Source organism: Vulpes lagopus, chromosome 10 (assembly GCF_018345385.1).
Source record: "Vulpes lagopus strain Blue_001 chromosome 10, ASM1834538v1, whole genome shotgun sequence".
Taxonomy (NCBI): Eukaryota; Metazoa; Chordata; class Mammalia; order Carnivora; family Canidae; genus Vulpes; species Vulpes lagopus.
Window position 1 is genome coordinate 96532477 of NC_054833.1, and position 17337 is coordinate 96549813.

General features: G+C 42.9%; 1 protein-coding gene across 4 annotated transcripts in view; it reads right to left on the reverse strand.

Annotated features, from left to right (window-relative positions):
* Nucleotides 1–16620, reverse strand: part of HSD17B2 (hydroxysteroid 17-beta dehydrogenase 2) — an 80946-nt gene extending 64326 nt beyond the window's left edge. For 2 of the 4 annotated variants that reach the window (XM_041769834.1, XM_041769835.1), the window contains exon 1: nucleotides 16102–16620. In XM_041769834.1, the coding sequence (XP_041625768.1) occupies nucleotides 16102–16558 (457 nt within the window). In that variant the 5' untranslated portion in view covers nucleotides 16559–16620. The remainder of the gene's footprint in view (nucleotides 1–16101) is intronic. The other 2 variants (XM_041769833.1, XM_041769832.1) reach the window with 2 other exon arrangements.
* Nucleotides 16621–17337: the final 717 nt, after the last annotated feature.

Here is a 17337-nt window from a genome sequence, read left to right on the forward strand (position 1 = left end):
TTCCTTTATGAATTTTCTTTCCAAGTAACTCCCAGCACCCTCTGCCACTGTGTACTCAAACCAGAAGAAAATACATTCAGCTCTGGCCTATTCTGCAAATGCCAGGCCAGTCCCCATTTCCTTTATTATTATTGGGCGCCTATCATGGGACTTGCTCTGTGCCTAGTACTTGGGAATCTCATGATCAATGAAAATGAAATGGCCCCTGATCTAGGGAACTCATACTGTAGGACAGGGTGTTTTGACTCAGCAGCATTGACACCTGAGATCAAACAGTTCTTTGTGGTGGACTGACCTGTGCATTGTATGCTGTACAGATTTCCACCCACTAGATGCCAATAGCATGTTCGCATGTCTCTGAGTTATGACAACCAAAATATCTTCAGACAATGCTAATATGTCCCCTGAGAAGAAACATTTCTCAGTCAAGACCTGTTTTAGGAGGAAGGAGGCTTTTAAATTTTTTACTAACAAAAAGGGATTTATTCAGGAATAGCACAGAATTGCAATCTGGGACAAGATAGCTATAGCAAAACCTAAAGCAAGACCCTAGGAGGAAGAAGATATTAAACAAACACTCATAAAGGTTGATAAAGGTGACGAAAGGGCCATCAATAGGAGAGCTCTAATTTAACTTGATTGGAATAAAGAGATAAGAGCCCAACATGGAGACTACCTGTTCCAGCCCAGGAAATAACTGGGATTATTTCCCCCGTGATGCTCCCTCTGATTGCTTTATTGTCTTTTGTCTCCTCCAGTTTCCTAAGTAGCAGTCACTGATTGTGTACTACACAGCCAGGTGCCATATTAAGCATTTGGCATGCCTTATTTCACTTTATTCTCATAACTACCCTATAACCATAACTGGCATCACAAACTACTGAAGATTCGCGGTGTAAGTAAACTGCCTTTTTAACCAATAGTTTTGCATTTTTGTCTTGTAAAACAACTAGAACAAAAGCTGAGATACTCATGGCTTCTACTTTTTCTTTATCCCTTGGACGACAGCTTCCTACTTTATTTTCCACTGTCATTGTCTTCTTCACTGAGTCCTTCCCTCCAAAATCACTCCCCCAAATTTCTCCATCCCCCACATTTCTTCTTTTGATCTTACTATACCCTAAAGCTAATGTCCCATCCTGCTTCTTGCATTTTCCACCAGTGTTGTCAAAATTCCAGGGTTGCCCATTAACACTATCTCCCCACCATCTTTGCATTGGGGCTCTCTCTCTCAGACACTTTACTAAAGCAATTCTCTCCAACTGGTACTTCCCGGGGAACTGAATCCAGAGTTATCTTGTCATCTTATTCAATCTGTCCTTCATATTGAATGTTCTTTATCACTCTTTTCCTTGGAAACTTTCTCTTCCTTGGAACCCTATAATATTATAGGTCTACCTTCTACCTCCTATCCTGTAGATTCAGGTGGATTCCACTGCTCACTTCCTCCCCTGTCCTAAACTCTATACTTTTCTCTCACATGTCATTTTAGCTTCCAGAGTTTCATTTATCCCACCTATGTGGAAGACGAACCTAATGGTATCTCCAGTCTTGGGCTCATTCTTGGATTTTAAGCTTCATTTCTCCAAATCCATCTGGACGTCTCCAGTTGGATAGAACCTTGGTATCTCAAATTTAACATTCTCAAACAAAAGGCTTTATATTTTCTTCAAAGTCAGCATGTCCCCCTCAGTCTCTCAAAATCTATTATTTCTGAGTTGTGAGAATCATTCGCAGACCCTCAGAATTATTCTCTACATTCATTTGTTCATGAATTCATTTCTTGAGCCTGTTGTGGGCACCATGCTTTACACATTGCTGCCCTCATGGAGGGCATACTGTCTGTTAGTGAGGCTTTGATGAAGGTTACAGGAGGGAAAGTATGTGGTGGATCTTTTCTCTTCTCTAGCTAGATCCAATGAGCCAGCAAGTTGTCTGGTTCTCCCACCATATTTAATTCACTGCTTGTTCAAAACCATGGCCTCTGCCCCAGCCTCCTGGGTGGTCCTCTCTCCTCTTACTCTACCCATTTCTCTGGACTCTCACATATTGTATTGCCTTGTAATGTCCTGGTTTCTTCCTACCTCCCCCACTTTCTAGAAGTTTATTCCATGTAATGAATGCATGCTATTTGTCATGTATTCCCAGTACCTAGCACAGAATGCTCAATAATCATTCATGAAATAACGAGTGAATGGATTCTAATTCCCCTTCCACATTACCAAAAACTTCATACAGCTCAACAATACACAAAGTAGGTTTGAAGTAATAACTAGAAGGTAGCCAAGTGACAGCCCCTGGGCACAGCTGAGATTATTTGGAGAATGGTGACTGACTCCATGAGAAATGAGAAGGTGTCTTGCACAGGACACTAATGGCTTCTCATTGGACACAAATAGCCCTGCTATGGAGAGCAACCCCAGGGAAGTCCCTGGTTGTTCAATCCTTAGGGTTGTCTGGAGCTGCCAAGGCAAGGTGACAGAGTCCTCCTTTTATTGCTGAAAGCCAGCTTTACCATAAGACCCTGGGTCTGGATGCGAAAGCCAGAAACTGCTTGGGGCAGCTTAGCAGAAATACTTGGCAGTCTCCGACCCTTTCCCTCAGGGGGCACACCTGTCATTCCCATCTGCACTGTTTGTGCCACCCCTTGAACTCTAGCACTGCTGCTGACATATTTTATGTTATGTTATCTGACCTTAGTTATATGCTCTCTTGAAAGCCTTAGTTTCTTCATCTCTGAATGGGATTAGCAATAGAAATGATCTCATTAATCCCTCAATTATGGTTGCTCTAGAATACACCTATTGGGCATGTTGTCAATATTCATTCTATTTTTTGCATACTTAAATGTTTTCATATGTTTAAAAATGATCTGGTAAGGTGTCTGTAAGAATTAAATGCAATTAGGTATGGAAATGCTAATCCCAGTGCCTGACACATAGAAGCCTCCAATAAAAGGTAGCTCTTAGTAGTACAGTAAAACCATTATCCATGCCTTCAAAGTCTGCAGTGCCATCAGTACCTTATCTATTGGTTCATTTGTTTTATACCTGCCTCCGCTAGAGTTAAGCTTCATGAGGGCAAAAACCTTGTCTATCTCCTGTATCCATCATATCTCAAGTGTACACAGCAGACAATCAATACGTGGTTAATTAAACATGAACTGGGTCAATGCCTGTGAAAAGGGCAGTGATAGGGCACATCTGTTGCTATTGATGCATACCACCAGTCATTCCAGTTGTATAAATCAGGCATTGATTATTATGATCCAGACCACAGCCACAAAGACCTGAATCATGGTGTCCTGGTGGTTGGCTTTGGCTTTGAAGGAACAGATTCAAATAACAATAAACTCTGGATTGTCAAGAACAGTTGGGGTCCAGAATGGAGCTGAAATGGCTACATAAAAATGACCAAAGGCCGGAACAACCAATTGCTCTGCAATTGCCAGAGCAGCCAGCTATCCACTGTATGAGCTGATGGACCATGTTATTGGACAACTCAAGGGTAACATATCTGGAGGAATTTTCTCTTGAAACTGACCAAACCCTGATTGTGTAAGATGAGACACTTGAATGAATTGAGGATCCAAGATGTGACTTGAATTCTGTGACATTTTTATAAGGGTAAAACATTACCACTACTTTAATTACTGTTAGAAAAGCTTTAGAATGCTGAAGACTCATTACTTAATTCTATGACTTTTGAATTTTCATTTTTTCAAAGGATACATGAAACTTTACCTTTTAAAATAAATTTTAATTCATTATGTAAAAAACAAAACAAAATAAAAAACATGAACCATGTAAACCAGCAGCTGTGTCTCCTGCCACAGCTCAGATTGGTTTCATACACTCATCCCTCAGCACTACCACCCCCATCACAGCTTGAGCACAAATGGAGACTCAGAAGAAAAGGTGGCCGCTGAACATTTTACCCAAAGCAAGATCTTCATAACTCAGTGCCCTCAAAAGACTCTTTCTCCAATAGAAAAACTTAAAAGACACCTCAGAGGAAAGGGTTAATACTGAAAAGAATCAAGGGAGAAAATTCAAAAGGCCAGAGTGGTTACCCAAGGAACACTTTGATTAGGCCAGACCTTACAGGGTGAGAGCCCCAGGTAGATATGGCACAGGAAGAAGGGTCTCCATGCATGAGAAGCCTTACCTATAGGAAAAGCATCTGTAAGGCAGGCCGGGTGGCTCAGCGGTTTAGCGCCGCCTTCTGCCCAGGGCCTGAGGACCCAGGATCCAGTCCCATGTCAGGCTCTCTGCATGGAGCCTGTTTCTCCCTCTGCCTGTGTCTCTGCCTCTCTCTCTCTCTCTCTCTCTCTCTCTCACCCTGTGTGTGTGTGTCTCATGAATAGATAAATAAAATCTTAAAAAAGAAAGAAAGGAAAGAAAGAAAGAAAGAAAGAAAGAAAGAAAGAAGGAAGGAAGGAAGGAAGGAAGGAAGGAAGAAGGAAAGGCATCTGTAGGCAAAAACTCAGATTAGACATGCCTGCAAAAGTCAGCTAATCACAAAAAGAGGACTGACTAGTCAATGAATTGTCATAATACAAATGAACAAAGGAGCAGGGCACCACTGAATGGGGCCAGTGAGCTGACATTCATGAATAGTATGGAAGATAGAACTACCAAACTCCTCCTTTTTTGTATGTCTCCTTTGCCAAGAGGATTATTAGACAGGACATGATGAGGAAAAGGGAAAACTCATTATATTTCCTGAAGCATATACTATGTGCCATGCAGCATACATATATCATGATCTTATTTAATCCTGAGAAGAATCCAATGCAATCAGGATTCCACCTTTTACATGAGGAAAATTAATGTCAAAGGGGTGAAGTAGCTTGTTCAAGAGCCCAGAGCCAGTGAGTAGTCTAATGCTTTCATTTGGATGTGGTACATCTTAAGAGTGAAGCTTTGTATGTGTATTACTCTTTTTTTTTTTTAAGATTTAGTTCTTTATTTGAGATAGAGCATGCACACTCATGAGTGAGGGAGAGGCAGAGAGAGAGAATCTCAAGCAGACTCTCCACTGAGTGCAGAGCCCAGCACAGAGCTCCATCTCATGACCCATGAGATTATTACCTAAGGTGAAACCAAGAATTGGACACCCAACCAACTGAGCCACCCAGTTACCTGTGTGTATGTGTTTCTGTTGGGGGGGGGGGCGGTGGAGGGGAGGAGACTGTGGGCAAACAGCTCACCCTTGACCTCATTTAAGTTTGTAGTCACACTTCCTTGGACCTCTGTCACACAAGCTGCAGTTTTGAGACAGCATCCTCTATCCAGAGAGCTGGTTTTCAGAGCCTAATAGTAAGGGGAGCACTTCTTCCCCACTTCCTATGCCACCTTCAATATGGCAGGATATCTATCAGTGTGACACTCCTGGCCCTTCTCTGTGTCCTGCTCTCTCCTCCCCTGAGGAGGTAGAGCAAAGTATCTGTTGAGTTTGACAGAACAGAACAAGAATATTTCAGTTGATGCAAAGATCTCTTCTTTCTCTAGCAGAAGAGCCAAAAGGACAATTCAGAAGATTTCACAAACTCACCACTTCAGAGCAATCAGGACTGAGAAGTAGACCAGAGAGCGCAAGAGGCCAGGTTGTCATGTGGAAGCTTTCTCCTCTTCCTCGGGATCTCCTAGCTGGCAAAAATGTCAGTGCTATTGGGCTGGGAAGGCATAGCCATTCGGCCCAAGTCCTTCCTTATGTGAGGCTTGAGACTTTTCAAATCTGTCTTGACTGGGTGCACCATGAACACCACGCATCCAAGACACTTTCTCCAGTGCTTCTGTTGGAAATAAAGCTGATGTCTCCATCCCCACCTGCCTTGCTTCTCTATCTCAATCAGTTCAGAACACAGCAAGGGAGAAGAGATTGTTATGGATTGACCTCACCAGACAAAGCAACATCCGATGAAGAACCTCGCACTCATTCTGATTTCATTTTACCTCATTAGCTCTAGTCTGGTTTGTGTTGCTCATACCAAGATGGAATATGATGTTAAGTCTGAGTCAACATCTCAAAGGAATGTCAAGAAACTGGAAATGGTCCAGAGAAGACTGAGTAGAATAATGAAAGTTCTGGAAACCCAGCTATGGGGGGAATGGTAAAAAGGAATGAGAAGATTTAGTTCAAAGCAGATTTGGTCATGATATGACACAGTTCATATCTTTCAAGGGCTCTCATGCAAGAGTGCTTTAATTAGATTATGTGATTCCCACAGGCAGAACTAAATGCATTGTTCCAAGGAGGCATATTTTGGCTCATTAGAAGGAAGATATTTACAACTATTACCATTATATAGGAATAGAATGATTTTCCTGAAAAGGTAGTGAGTTTTCCATCACTGTGGCTATTCAAACAACTGCACTGGATGAAAGGGATAACCCTGAAGAGAACACTGGGAGATGATTGGTTCTGTAAACCCCACAGTGGCAGAGTGGAATGCTTTTTCCCCTCACTACTTCTCCCCTCCCCAATATCATAACTGACCTGTAATGAGGGGAATAGGCCAGGGGAAACCCCTTGCATCTAGCCAAACCCAACCCAAATGGGAAACAGGATGCAGTGAAATCCCAACCCCTTGTCCTATTATGATATTCCCCTAAGATGACTTACTGGTTTACTATCTGTGCATGAACACACATTTTTGTGGCTTATTCTAAAGCTTCTTCTCAAACTATAAGTGAGAAAAGGTGTGCGTGTTGGGAGGGAGGTTTCTGAGGGAGTGATTTCCTCTGTCTCATATTCCAGGGCCTGTTACAATCATGGTCACTCTTTCTTCTCTTTTCAGAGTTGGAGGGCTCTTTTAGCAACCTCATCCTTTGACTATCCTTTGACTATCTGATCAGCACCCTCAGGCAGCTCTGTTTGGCTCAGGATGAGAATAACCACCTACAGATGGCCCTTTATGTGTGCTATTAGATTCCATCCCGACAATAATCTCAGTGAGATCAGTCTTATGATTAGCTCCATTGTACAGATAAGGAAACTGAAGTTCAGAGAGGTTAATTCATTTGTCCTAGGTCAGAAAGCTAGTGAATGGTGAGGCATGAGTTGGTAGCCAGATAGGTCTATGTCTTAAGTGTGTAGTCTTAACCACTGCACCCTCCTTCCTATCTCAAATGACAGTGACCAGACCTGGGATTAGATGCACATATGTTTTGGTTTTCTTTCTAATTTAATCATCTTCTTTTTTTTTTTTTTCTTAAGAGAGGGAAAGGGGGAGGGGGAGGGACAGAAGGAGATACAGAGAGAATCCTAAGCAGGCTTTACACCCAGCTTAGAGTCTGATGTGGGGCTCAATCTCATGACCCTGAGAGCATGACTTGAGCCAAAATTAAGAGCCAGAGGCTTAACCAACTGAGCCACCCAGACACCCCTCTTAATGATGCCTAGGTTTGATTTGACTCTGTAGGCCTCAGGACCTCAGTAAACACAAGTCTTTAGAAAATAGGATTCAATGAAACCCAGTTCCTTCCCAGTGTTTCAGTTTATCTATCAGAGAGTTTGACCCATAAAAGTAGAATCTGGGTTCTATTCAATCTAAGACCATGTTGGGCACTGACTCAAATTAAAATGCCCCTGATCCAGGACCTTGAGTCCTCTGCACACAAAGTTCTTAATGGCTTCTATTCTTGAATTTTAGAATTGTTTTTCAGTGAACACATATCTTTCCAATGCCTGGCTTATAGCGTGAAGTCGATGGAAGCTGGTATTTCTGAGCACAGAGGAAGAATCTTGTGATGTGGAGGAGTCAGGGAGTGCCAGAGTATTGCATGTAGTGAATCCTGTATCAAAAAGGAGAAACACCACTTTGTGATGATGATAGGTGGGATGGACGTCCCAGGGGTCACTGAATCATACAGGCTGGACTGGTTCCCCTCACTCCACTCCATCACTGCTTCACTCCACTCCATCACTTTGCCCCCATCTTGTCCTCTTGAGGGCCTGGATTTTCTGATTTCCCTCATTCCAGGTCATCTGCTTATCTCTGTTTGATTACATACAACAGAACTAGCTACCCACTAACTGGATGCCAGTGGCCTTGCCTCAGAACCTTTTCCCATACCATGTCCTAGTACATACATGCTCACACCCTATGATCTAATCTAATTCTGGATTCAGAGAGCTTAACATCAAACACCAAAGTCAAGAAGGTGGGGGATGGGGCAAAGGAATAATACCTAGAAAGAGTTCAACTTTAGGGCATAAATAGGAAATTCCAAAGTCTGCAGGGTAATTAAGGTTAAGATACTGACATAAACAAATGGACAAGGTGCCTATGACCTTGAGGGTATAGGCAAAGATAATTTGATCATTTTTTGAGATAATAACTTATTTGTACCAGGAACCCTCTGAAAACTTCAGGTTTTACCTCCCTGGCAACTCTTGACCTATATCAAAAGGTAGGAATTTTTTTTTTCTTAAAGTACAGTGGCTGGGACGCCTGGGTGGCTCAGCAGTTGAGCACCTGCCTTTGGCCCAGGGCATGATTCTGGAGTCCCAGGATGAGTCTCACATCAGGCTCCCTGCATGGAGCCTGCTTCTCTCTCTGCCTGTGTCTCTGCCTCTCTCTGTGTCTCTCATGAATAAATAAATAAAATCTTTGAAAAAGGAAATAAAGTACAGTGGCTTAGATAGCTTACAACTTTTGAATAGCTACTAGATATCCACTACTTTCCCAGAAATTTGGGGAGTAGAGAAGTAGTATATAATATGATCTCTATTGTCAAGGACATTTGCACATAAGACATTCAGATTTCATAGGGAAATAGAAGGATTTTAATGGGGAAGTGTGGACTGGTTAGCTTTATTCTAGAAAAGCATTATTCAGGCTGCAGCATGAAGATGGAGAAATGAGAGGCAGTGAAAATGACTAAGACACTATTACAAGAGTCCACTGAGAAGCTTTGAACACAGAGAGTGGCAGTGAAACAGAAAGGAAGGGAAAAATTCAAAAAACAGGGAAAGGTCACTGAGTTATGTATGAATAAAAGACTGGTTGGACAAAGTAGAAAGAGAAGAAAGAGTCGAGGAGAACTCTCCAGTTTCTGATTTGGGTGGATCAATGGAAAGATTCAAAGGTGGCTGTGAATTCTTGACTTGGGCAGATGGTGGATGATGATAGCACCATCAACAGAGTAGGGAGTATTGGGCTGATGGCAGGATTTCAGGGACAGTTTCGAGTGCAGTCAGACAGGTGGACTCTTGTATATTTAGGAGGAGATAGGAAGGAGTAGGTATGTGCCACAGAGTGCAGGAAACAAATCTGGGCAGGACAAGACTGATCATCACCCAAATACAGGTGGCAAAGGAAGCCATCCATGGAAACTGCAAGATAATATGAGGTTAGAAATGCAGGGAACTTGGGGGTAGGGGGTGCTGGCACATGGGAGGCTAGGCCAAGGAAGATGACCCCATGAAGAAATCATCAGTAAGGGAGGAAGTGGTGACATAAAGAAGTGGAAGCAGGGATGGGAAAGAGGTAGAAGAGATAGAGTTGGGAGAAAGGTGAGAACCAGAAAAGGAAAAGGAAGAAAAGGAAAAGGTCAGAGGAGAACATGATAAGTTTGTTTTAGAATATGCCAGATTTAAAGTTCTACCTTAAAATCCTGGGAATGTGAGCCAGAAGGTCTCATATGGAGACTGTTGAGATCACAGGAGCAAGTGGGACCTCCATGGTAGAGAGTGGAGTGGGAGAAAACAGACAGGGAGAGTCATAGGGGCCTCTTATGGGAGAGATAGGAAGTGGAGCTTGGAGGAGTCCGGGGACAGAGCAGGGGAGAGAAGCATGGAATGCAGTGTCCTAGAAGGCAAAGGAGGCCATGTCAAGAAGGAGAATATTGTCAGCAGTGCTGGAGTGGAAGCCAAGTTCTGGTGACTGGGACATCAGCGTCCAACATTTTCCCTTGGGAAAGCAGTTTCAATAGCCTGATCAGTGCCAGGGGATGTTCTGTTTGCACCACATCCTGGGTAGACAGGCGCATACTTAGAACCAAGTCATCACAAAGGTCTCTCCAGAACAAGCCAACAATTAAGTCACCGTAGAACAATGGAGCCTTCAGAGCTTGGCCGTGCTATTCTGTCCTTTCTACACGAGTGACCCTAGCAAAAGGAACCAGTAGAGATAAGTACTGAAGCCAGTGGGCAGATTGGGACAATACTACTGTATCTAACCAATAACCACAAAGAGGGGGGAGGACGTTACACCAGCTTGCTTTGTTCACTTAAGGCTCATTCACTTATTAACACTGTATTAGTTCTAGTGGGCTCAGAGACCGGGAAGGAGGACATGGCTATAAAAGAGACCTGGCTCCTGCCTTCAATCAGCTTACAATACATTTGGGGGGGGGGGGATTTTCATTCCTCAGTCAAAACACTCCATCTAGGGACATCCGGGTGGCTGAGAGGTTGAGCATCTGCCTTTGGCTCAGGGTGATCCTGGGAGTTCCAGAATGGAGTCCCGCATCAGGATCCCCGTGGGGAGCCTGCTTCTCCCTCTGCCTATGTCTCTCATGAATAAATAAATAAAATCTTAAAAAAAAAAAAAAACACTCCATCTAGAATGCCTAACAAAATCGCGATTCCAACTTTTACAACATACCTGGGTTAGCAATACCTTTTTAGGCATCTTTGTAGAAGGCTAAGGTAAAGCTTAAACTGAATGATAGAACAGGATATATGCTCATATTTTTTTTAAATGAAATAGACTGGATTATAGGCTCACTGCAGACCATATTGATTCCTTACTATATACCTCATTTTTAAAAAAGGTTTTATTTCAGAAAGAGCATATGCACACATACAAGCATAAGCAAAGGGAGGGGCGGAAGGAGAAGCTCCATGATCAGCAGGGAGCCTGATGCTGGGCATGATTCCTTACTATATACTTCAAAGACCTCTTCCCTTGCAGCATTAACTATCACTATGTGGCTCATGTTCCTCCAGGTTTCTTCCCTAAGCTTCACCAAGGCTTCGTTCTATATTTCCAACTGCCAATGACTTTCCACTTGTACTGCCCCCTGCCCTCAAAATCAAACCTGAAGTCAAATTCACCATGTGGCATCTCTGAAATCATTATCCTTTCCAAACATCCCTATCTGTCTCCATGGTCCCTTCATTTTATCTTCTATCATCTGGATCTCTTGCATCCAATCAATTGCTAAGTTCCGCGTCAAGCAGAGTTTTATGAACAGAATAGATCTTCAACATTTACTTGCTGACTAAATGAACACATTTTATAGCCTAGACACTATGGCTAGTTAGTAACACTGGTAATGACAATGGTTAAGAGCATGGCTTTGGATGGCAGGTGGGTCTGATCTGGTTTTAGCCCACCTTTGCTACTTAGTAGCTCAATGACTTTGGACACATTCACAAAATGTAAGTTATTAGAGTTGTGAGGATCAAATATAAAATGTAAAACTCTGAGCACAGAGATGTTATTTCTTCATCCCATGGCCCACTGTCAATATTTATCTATTTTAGTAATCCAAAGGACCCCAAATCCCAAGAGGGTGCCAATAGTATTAACTTTTAGAACCTTAATGAGACTACTTAATAAGTCCCATAAGGGGTCACTATCCAACTAGGAAGGACCCTTTGTTTGAAGCCTAAATAAGGATCCAAATTTTATCCAACCCCCATTTTACACTGTTTTGAAAATTCCCATTAAAAATTATCCAATTCAACAAGTTTTAATGAGTAGTAGTTGTTTATGTAGTAGTTGCTGAACCAATTAGCCTGGAAAACCTTCCAATTTTCCCTCTAGAAAACTACTTTTTAATTCCTAATGAGGTTCCTCTTTTGTCAAGCTTTCCATAGCCTCCAGCACTACAGCCTCGCCCACCCCTGGGCTCTAGACACTTGGGAATCCATCCTGAAGGCACCTTTGTTCCAATGCACAGCCACACTTAAGTATGGCTGTGAAGCCCTCAAGGTGTGTGTCCAGCACCCAGTGGATGCTGAATTAAGGTAGGTGGGAAAGATGGAGTCCCCTGCATGAAAGGCCTGAGGGCAGAAAATCAAAGTTACCTTTGCGATTTCCACCTAGGTCAAAGGGTAGGCTGAGAAGGTTAATGCACCACCTCAGAGGAGGAGGAGAAACTAGTGGTCAAAGGTCAAGGGAAACTGGGAACTTTGATCCACTCACTTGATAACATAGCAATTGCGGTCTTTACTTTCCTTCCCCCAGTACACCACATATACTGAGCACTCAATAAATAGTTGTTGTATAAACACATGAATATTTCTTCTCTCCGTTTCTTGGTCAGATTTTTCTTTTTATGTTCTTTCAGTTCTATCAACCTTTCCCCTTATCACCTAATGCATAAAATCACCTCCCTCCCTCCTTCTTTCCCTTCCCTCCTTCTTTCCCTTCCCTCGGTCTCATCCACGAATGCCATTATGAGAGAGAAAGAGAGAGAGACAGAGAGAGAGAGAGTACTGTCACTTCCAGTCTATAGAGGAGAAAGCACAAGTTCAAAAGCCCAAAGCTGGATACCAATGGTCACACAGCTACTAAGAGGTATGTAACAGGTAATGTCATATTGCCCTTGATCCTTTGGCCATTTTTGTGTGCTCCACTCCATGGAGTACTCCACTCTTAGCAGCCAGTACCTGGGACTTTGTCTAGGGCTGCTCCAGGACACCAGAGCTCACTTTGCCAGTGGCCGTGGGAAGTCACAAGTGCTGGGAGTTTAAGCCTTCCCTCCTCCCCACCACCAAGGCAGGATGACAGCCCTTACTTAACCAATGACTAATAGGTGTGAGGGCATTGGGACTACAGCTCCCTGGCCCCCAATGGGGAGAGCTCTCATATGTGACCCCCACTGCCTCCAGATCAGCCCAGGAGAGTAAGTCAACCTCTCAGCCAGCTTCCCTTGAGGCTGCACCCCAGCTAGGCTGGCTCCCCTGCCCTGCCCATTTCCCTACTCCAGAACCAATGTCCCTTGGAAAGGTTCCTAATAAATCCCTTTCCCACACACCCTCATCTCAAGCCCTCCTTCTGGAGAACGCAGCCAAGGGCAAGCTAAATGCAGGATTCAAACCCAAGCCTGTTAGACTTCAACATTTTCTCCACTGTATTGTGTTTGAAATGCTATTGCAATCATATGGGCCTGCTCTTCACTACTTTCACATTTAAAAAATTGAATGGCTACTGTAGCTTCAGGTGCCTTGAAGACAAACATGGCATTTCAAAAGCTCTATGCTTGCGTATTTCTTCTTACTACTATTATATGTCTCTGAGACAAAAGAACTTTGACTATTTTAGCAAAATGAAATAACTGACTCAAAGAAAAAGGTTATTTTTTTGAACTTGTCTTTGTAATTGTCCTATCCTGGGTTCCTAATTAAATAGGCACTAAAATGGACTTCATCCTTTTAACATGATCTCTTCTTAAAATGTTTTCATTATAAAAGGAATTGAAGGAATTTTAGGGGAGAAAACAAATCCGGATGCTGGAATACAGCCATTCACAATTTCCTTAAGGGTTTTCCTATCCCTGTGACATAGGTACAGTCTTTTTTTTTTTTTTTAATTAAAGTTTTTTTTTATTTTTTTTATTTTTATTCATTTGAGACAGAGACAGAGAGAGAACATGAGAAGGGGGAGAGGCAGAGGCAGAGGGAGAGGCAGACTCCCTGCTGAGCCAGGAGCTTGACACAGGGCTTGATATTAGGACCCTGAGATCAGGACCTGAGCTGAAGGCAGATGCTTAAACATCTGAGCCACCCAGGCGCCCTGACCTGGATACAGTCTTATTCAAACACCTGGATCCCCTGGGTCTCCCATAGCCCAATTTTCCATTTTGTGACACAGTCACGTGGTTGTCATCTTTAATGCTTGTCCATTGTTACACCCAGAGGATAGGCCATTACCTGTCACCATTTTTATTGCTCTTGATATTTCATTATTGTAATGATGGCACTGAATAAATTTGTCAATATGCCATTTTGTTTTGTGTCTACCCTTTTTCCATATTTCAGATTATTTCTTTAAAAGAAGTTTCCAAATCTTGAATTGTCAGTTAAAGGAATAAAATGCAAGGCTTTTGATGAGACACTGACACGTCTTCCTTCCCCCACCACCTAACCACACTAAAATGCATAGCGATTTATAACATAGATCAACCTGAAACAAAGATTATTATTATTTCAAGTCATGGTGACTTATTTAATGAGTTCTGGTCTGACTAGATGAATTCATTTTAAATTTCTCCATTTAGTACAAAGGTCTTGACACCGTCTCTAGAATTATACTGAACCTGTGGCATTCCTCATGAAAATGACAAAGAACCCTAAGTAGACATTTCAGTTGCCCTTAAATGGGTACAGCTCCTTTCTTAATTCTAAGCTTTCTCATTGCTAAGCATTTCATGGAGAGATTAGTTACTGGACTTGAGTCTCTAATTGAATCAGTACTTTTACACACAACAAAACACCAATCTGGACATTTCAATGGCTAATGTAGGCTAACTGACTTGGGTGTGTATTTTGTGCATTTCTGCATGCCTGCATCTTCAAAAGCAGAGGATGAAGCACATTGAGAAGATAAATAAGCAAGAGAGAATTCCTGTTTTCTCAGTCACCTTGAAGTTTACCACAGTTTACCCCAAGATTTAGTATTTTTACTTATTAGCCTGAGAAGTACCACTCCCTGAAATTTATTTTCCAGGACTATTTAGACCTCCAAGAGATTGTGTCCCATTCTCATCAAGCACAGTATGGCTGGTTTTGTTTTGTTTTGAACATGCTTAATTATTTTGTTGTCTTTTGCGCAAGTAGGAAAGCACAATAAATAAAAACCTGGAATTATTCTGAAGACCATGGGTACTTGTTATGACACATAGAACAGAGGATTTTAGACTGCTAGGACTGCTTTTCACTTAGCCCACCATAAGAATTCTAGTGAAAAAGTGGAAAACCCACCCAGTCTTCTAGATGCGTGACTCCAGACAATACTAGACATCCATGTAGAGAAACATCCTATTGATCAACTGTATTTTCTACCTTGGAACTGTTTGGTGTATTTCTTTTCCCCCATTGAAGAAGCTGGTTTTCCATAGCATTCCAAAACTCCCAACAAGTGCCAATTTGCACTTTATCTTAAAAGAGAATTTCATTATTGGGTTAACATAAAAGGCAAAATGTACAAGTCATGTGACGGCCCACTTATCAGTGAAACAAGAAGAACCCTGATTTGCTTCCATCCACACCCCAAGTTTGCTTTCATACTAGGGGGTCACAGCCTTGGGTCAGCATGTGGGCAAATACTTCTGCAGCAGATGCCTCATCTTGGCAGGACTTTCTTTCTGAGTTAGGATATAGATGGGTAATCCTAAGTAAAGCCCCATCCAAGCTCAAACTTCACAACCAAACAAACCAGTTTTACAACACAGAGGAATTTAATTTGGCTTCACACTTGCAGTGGAAAAAGAAACACAAAGAAAGAAAAATGCTGGCAGCTGAGCTAACAAGCAACTGCCTCCTGGACATACTGCCAGCTTGATCCAATTAAGAAACATTAAGAACCTAATGACAGATTTGAAGACAAAAGGTTGAGATGAGGCACATTTTCTTGATAGCAGCCAGGCAGATTGCAAAATTTCCAACCAGGGTAAGAGTCCCTTCGATATTTAAAAAATACAGCAAAGTACAGAGAGGCAAACTTTGCAAACTTTCTTGCACATCTAAGGAGTAAGACCCCCAAGCCTAGAACACAGCCAAGCATTAATCCCTGAGCAAAATTCTGTTTAAGCCTTAAAAAAAAAAGCTATGAGGCTTTCCTGAGTACAACAAAACACGTGAAATACCAGAGTTTTACTTATTCATGTTTATCCTGGGAAATGAACAAAATTGTAATTTAGGTGCACTTCACCTTCTGTTCCCTCCTACCACCAGCGTCTTCAAGTTCATCTCGTGAAAAAAAGCAAAACAAAACACTGTAGTGAAAGACACGTGGGGATGTGCCTTCATTTACTCCATGCCAAGATTTTATCTTTAAACCCGATTTGAAAAAAAGTCCTGCGAAGGCCAAGCAAGTGCCAGATCCTGCCCTGAGTGAGAATTGCCCGGCCGTGCACTTACCTGTGATGAGCACCGCCTTTTGATCCACAGGTAATAACTCTTGACCAGACAAGTAAGTATAGGTGAGGACACAGGACAGGAAGAAGAGGATCAAGCCCCAGGAGAGGGACAGGCTGAACAGCAGGTAAGCCCCTCCCCAGAGGCCCGCCAGGCAGACCACCTTTCTCCTCATCTGCCCTGGGATCTTCCTGAGATTGCCAAGAGCTAGTCCTCCCAGCACTACGGTGACAGCCAGGCAGAGCCACACCGTCTCGGAGAAGAAGGTACTCATTCTCAGAGACGTGCTGCACCTTTGTGTGCTCAGGACCGGCGAGGCAAGTGGGCAAAGGCTGTCTGGAGGCAGCCCGGTTATATGAACAGAGAGACGAGAAGGGAGGGGGAGAAAGCAGCACCGGCACACTTCAAATGAGCGTGGATTAAGCACACTCATACAAGCACATATTTCCTGATGGGTCATTGAAACCAGTGAGCAGTTTCACATAAATACCAGAGCACTTCATATTCAATAGCTCCCCTGACGCCACCTGCACACATGACACATACACATACTCACTCACAACAAACACACACATTATTTTTTCATGACCTCTGGTGAGATAACTAGTTGGGTAATAATTGACAGACTCCATCCTGAACAGTGAAGCACAAAACCTTTGCCCCATAGGAAATGTCTTCTTTAGGAGCCTGGGAGGTAACTGTCAGTCAAGTTCTTTCTTGGATTGGGGGCAAGGGAGGGGGCGGGCGGAGGTGCGAGCGTGTGTGTAAATACAGGCAACCAGTGACATCCAGAAGATCTGGAAGGGGAGGGCCATCTGATTTTGTTTGTGTCTGCACGCCATCTCCCACCTGCGTCGGGCTGAAGTGTTGGATGGAGATTCTGTATCCCTATAGAATACAGAGGAAGAGAGTCTTGGCAGATGGAAAGTGTCCTGGTCTTGCCAGAAGGGAGGCATGCCAGGCAGAGATCAGAGCAATGATAATGCAATTATAATGGTCAATATCTACTCGGGCTTATTTGTGCCAGGGGCCACATTTTGCTACTTATTCAGTCGTTCTCTTTATTGAGACCCTATTCTCTGCCATGCTCTGCTCCAGGCATTGGCACTCAGCGGTCAATACGCTCAGTCTCTTGAATACAGTATCTTTATGAGGGAGGTTCTACCTTTATAGTGATTTTACAAGAGAGGACACTGAGGCACAAAGAGGTCAAGAGATTTGCTCAAGGCACCTGGCTGG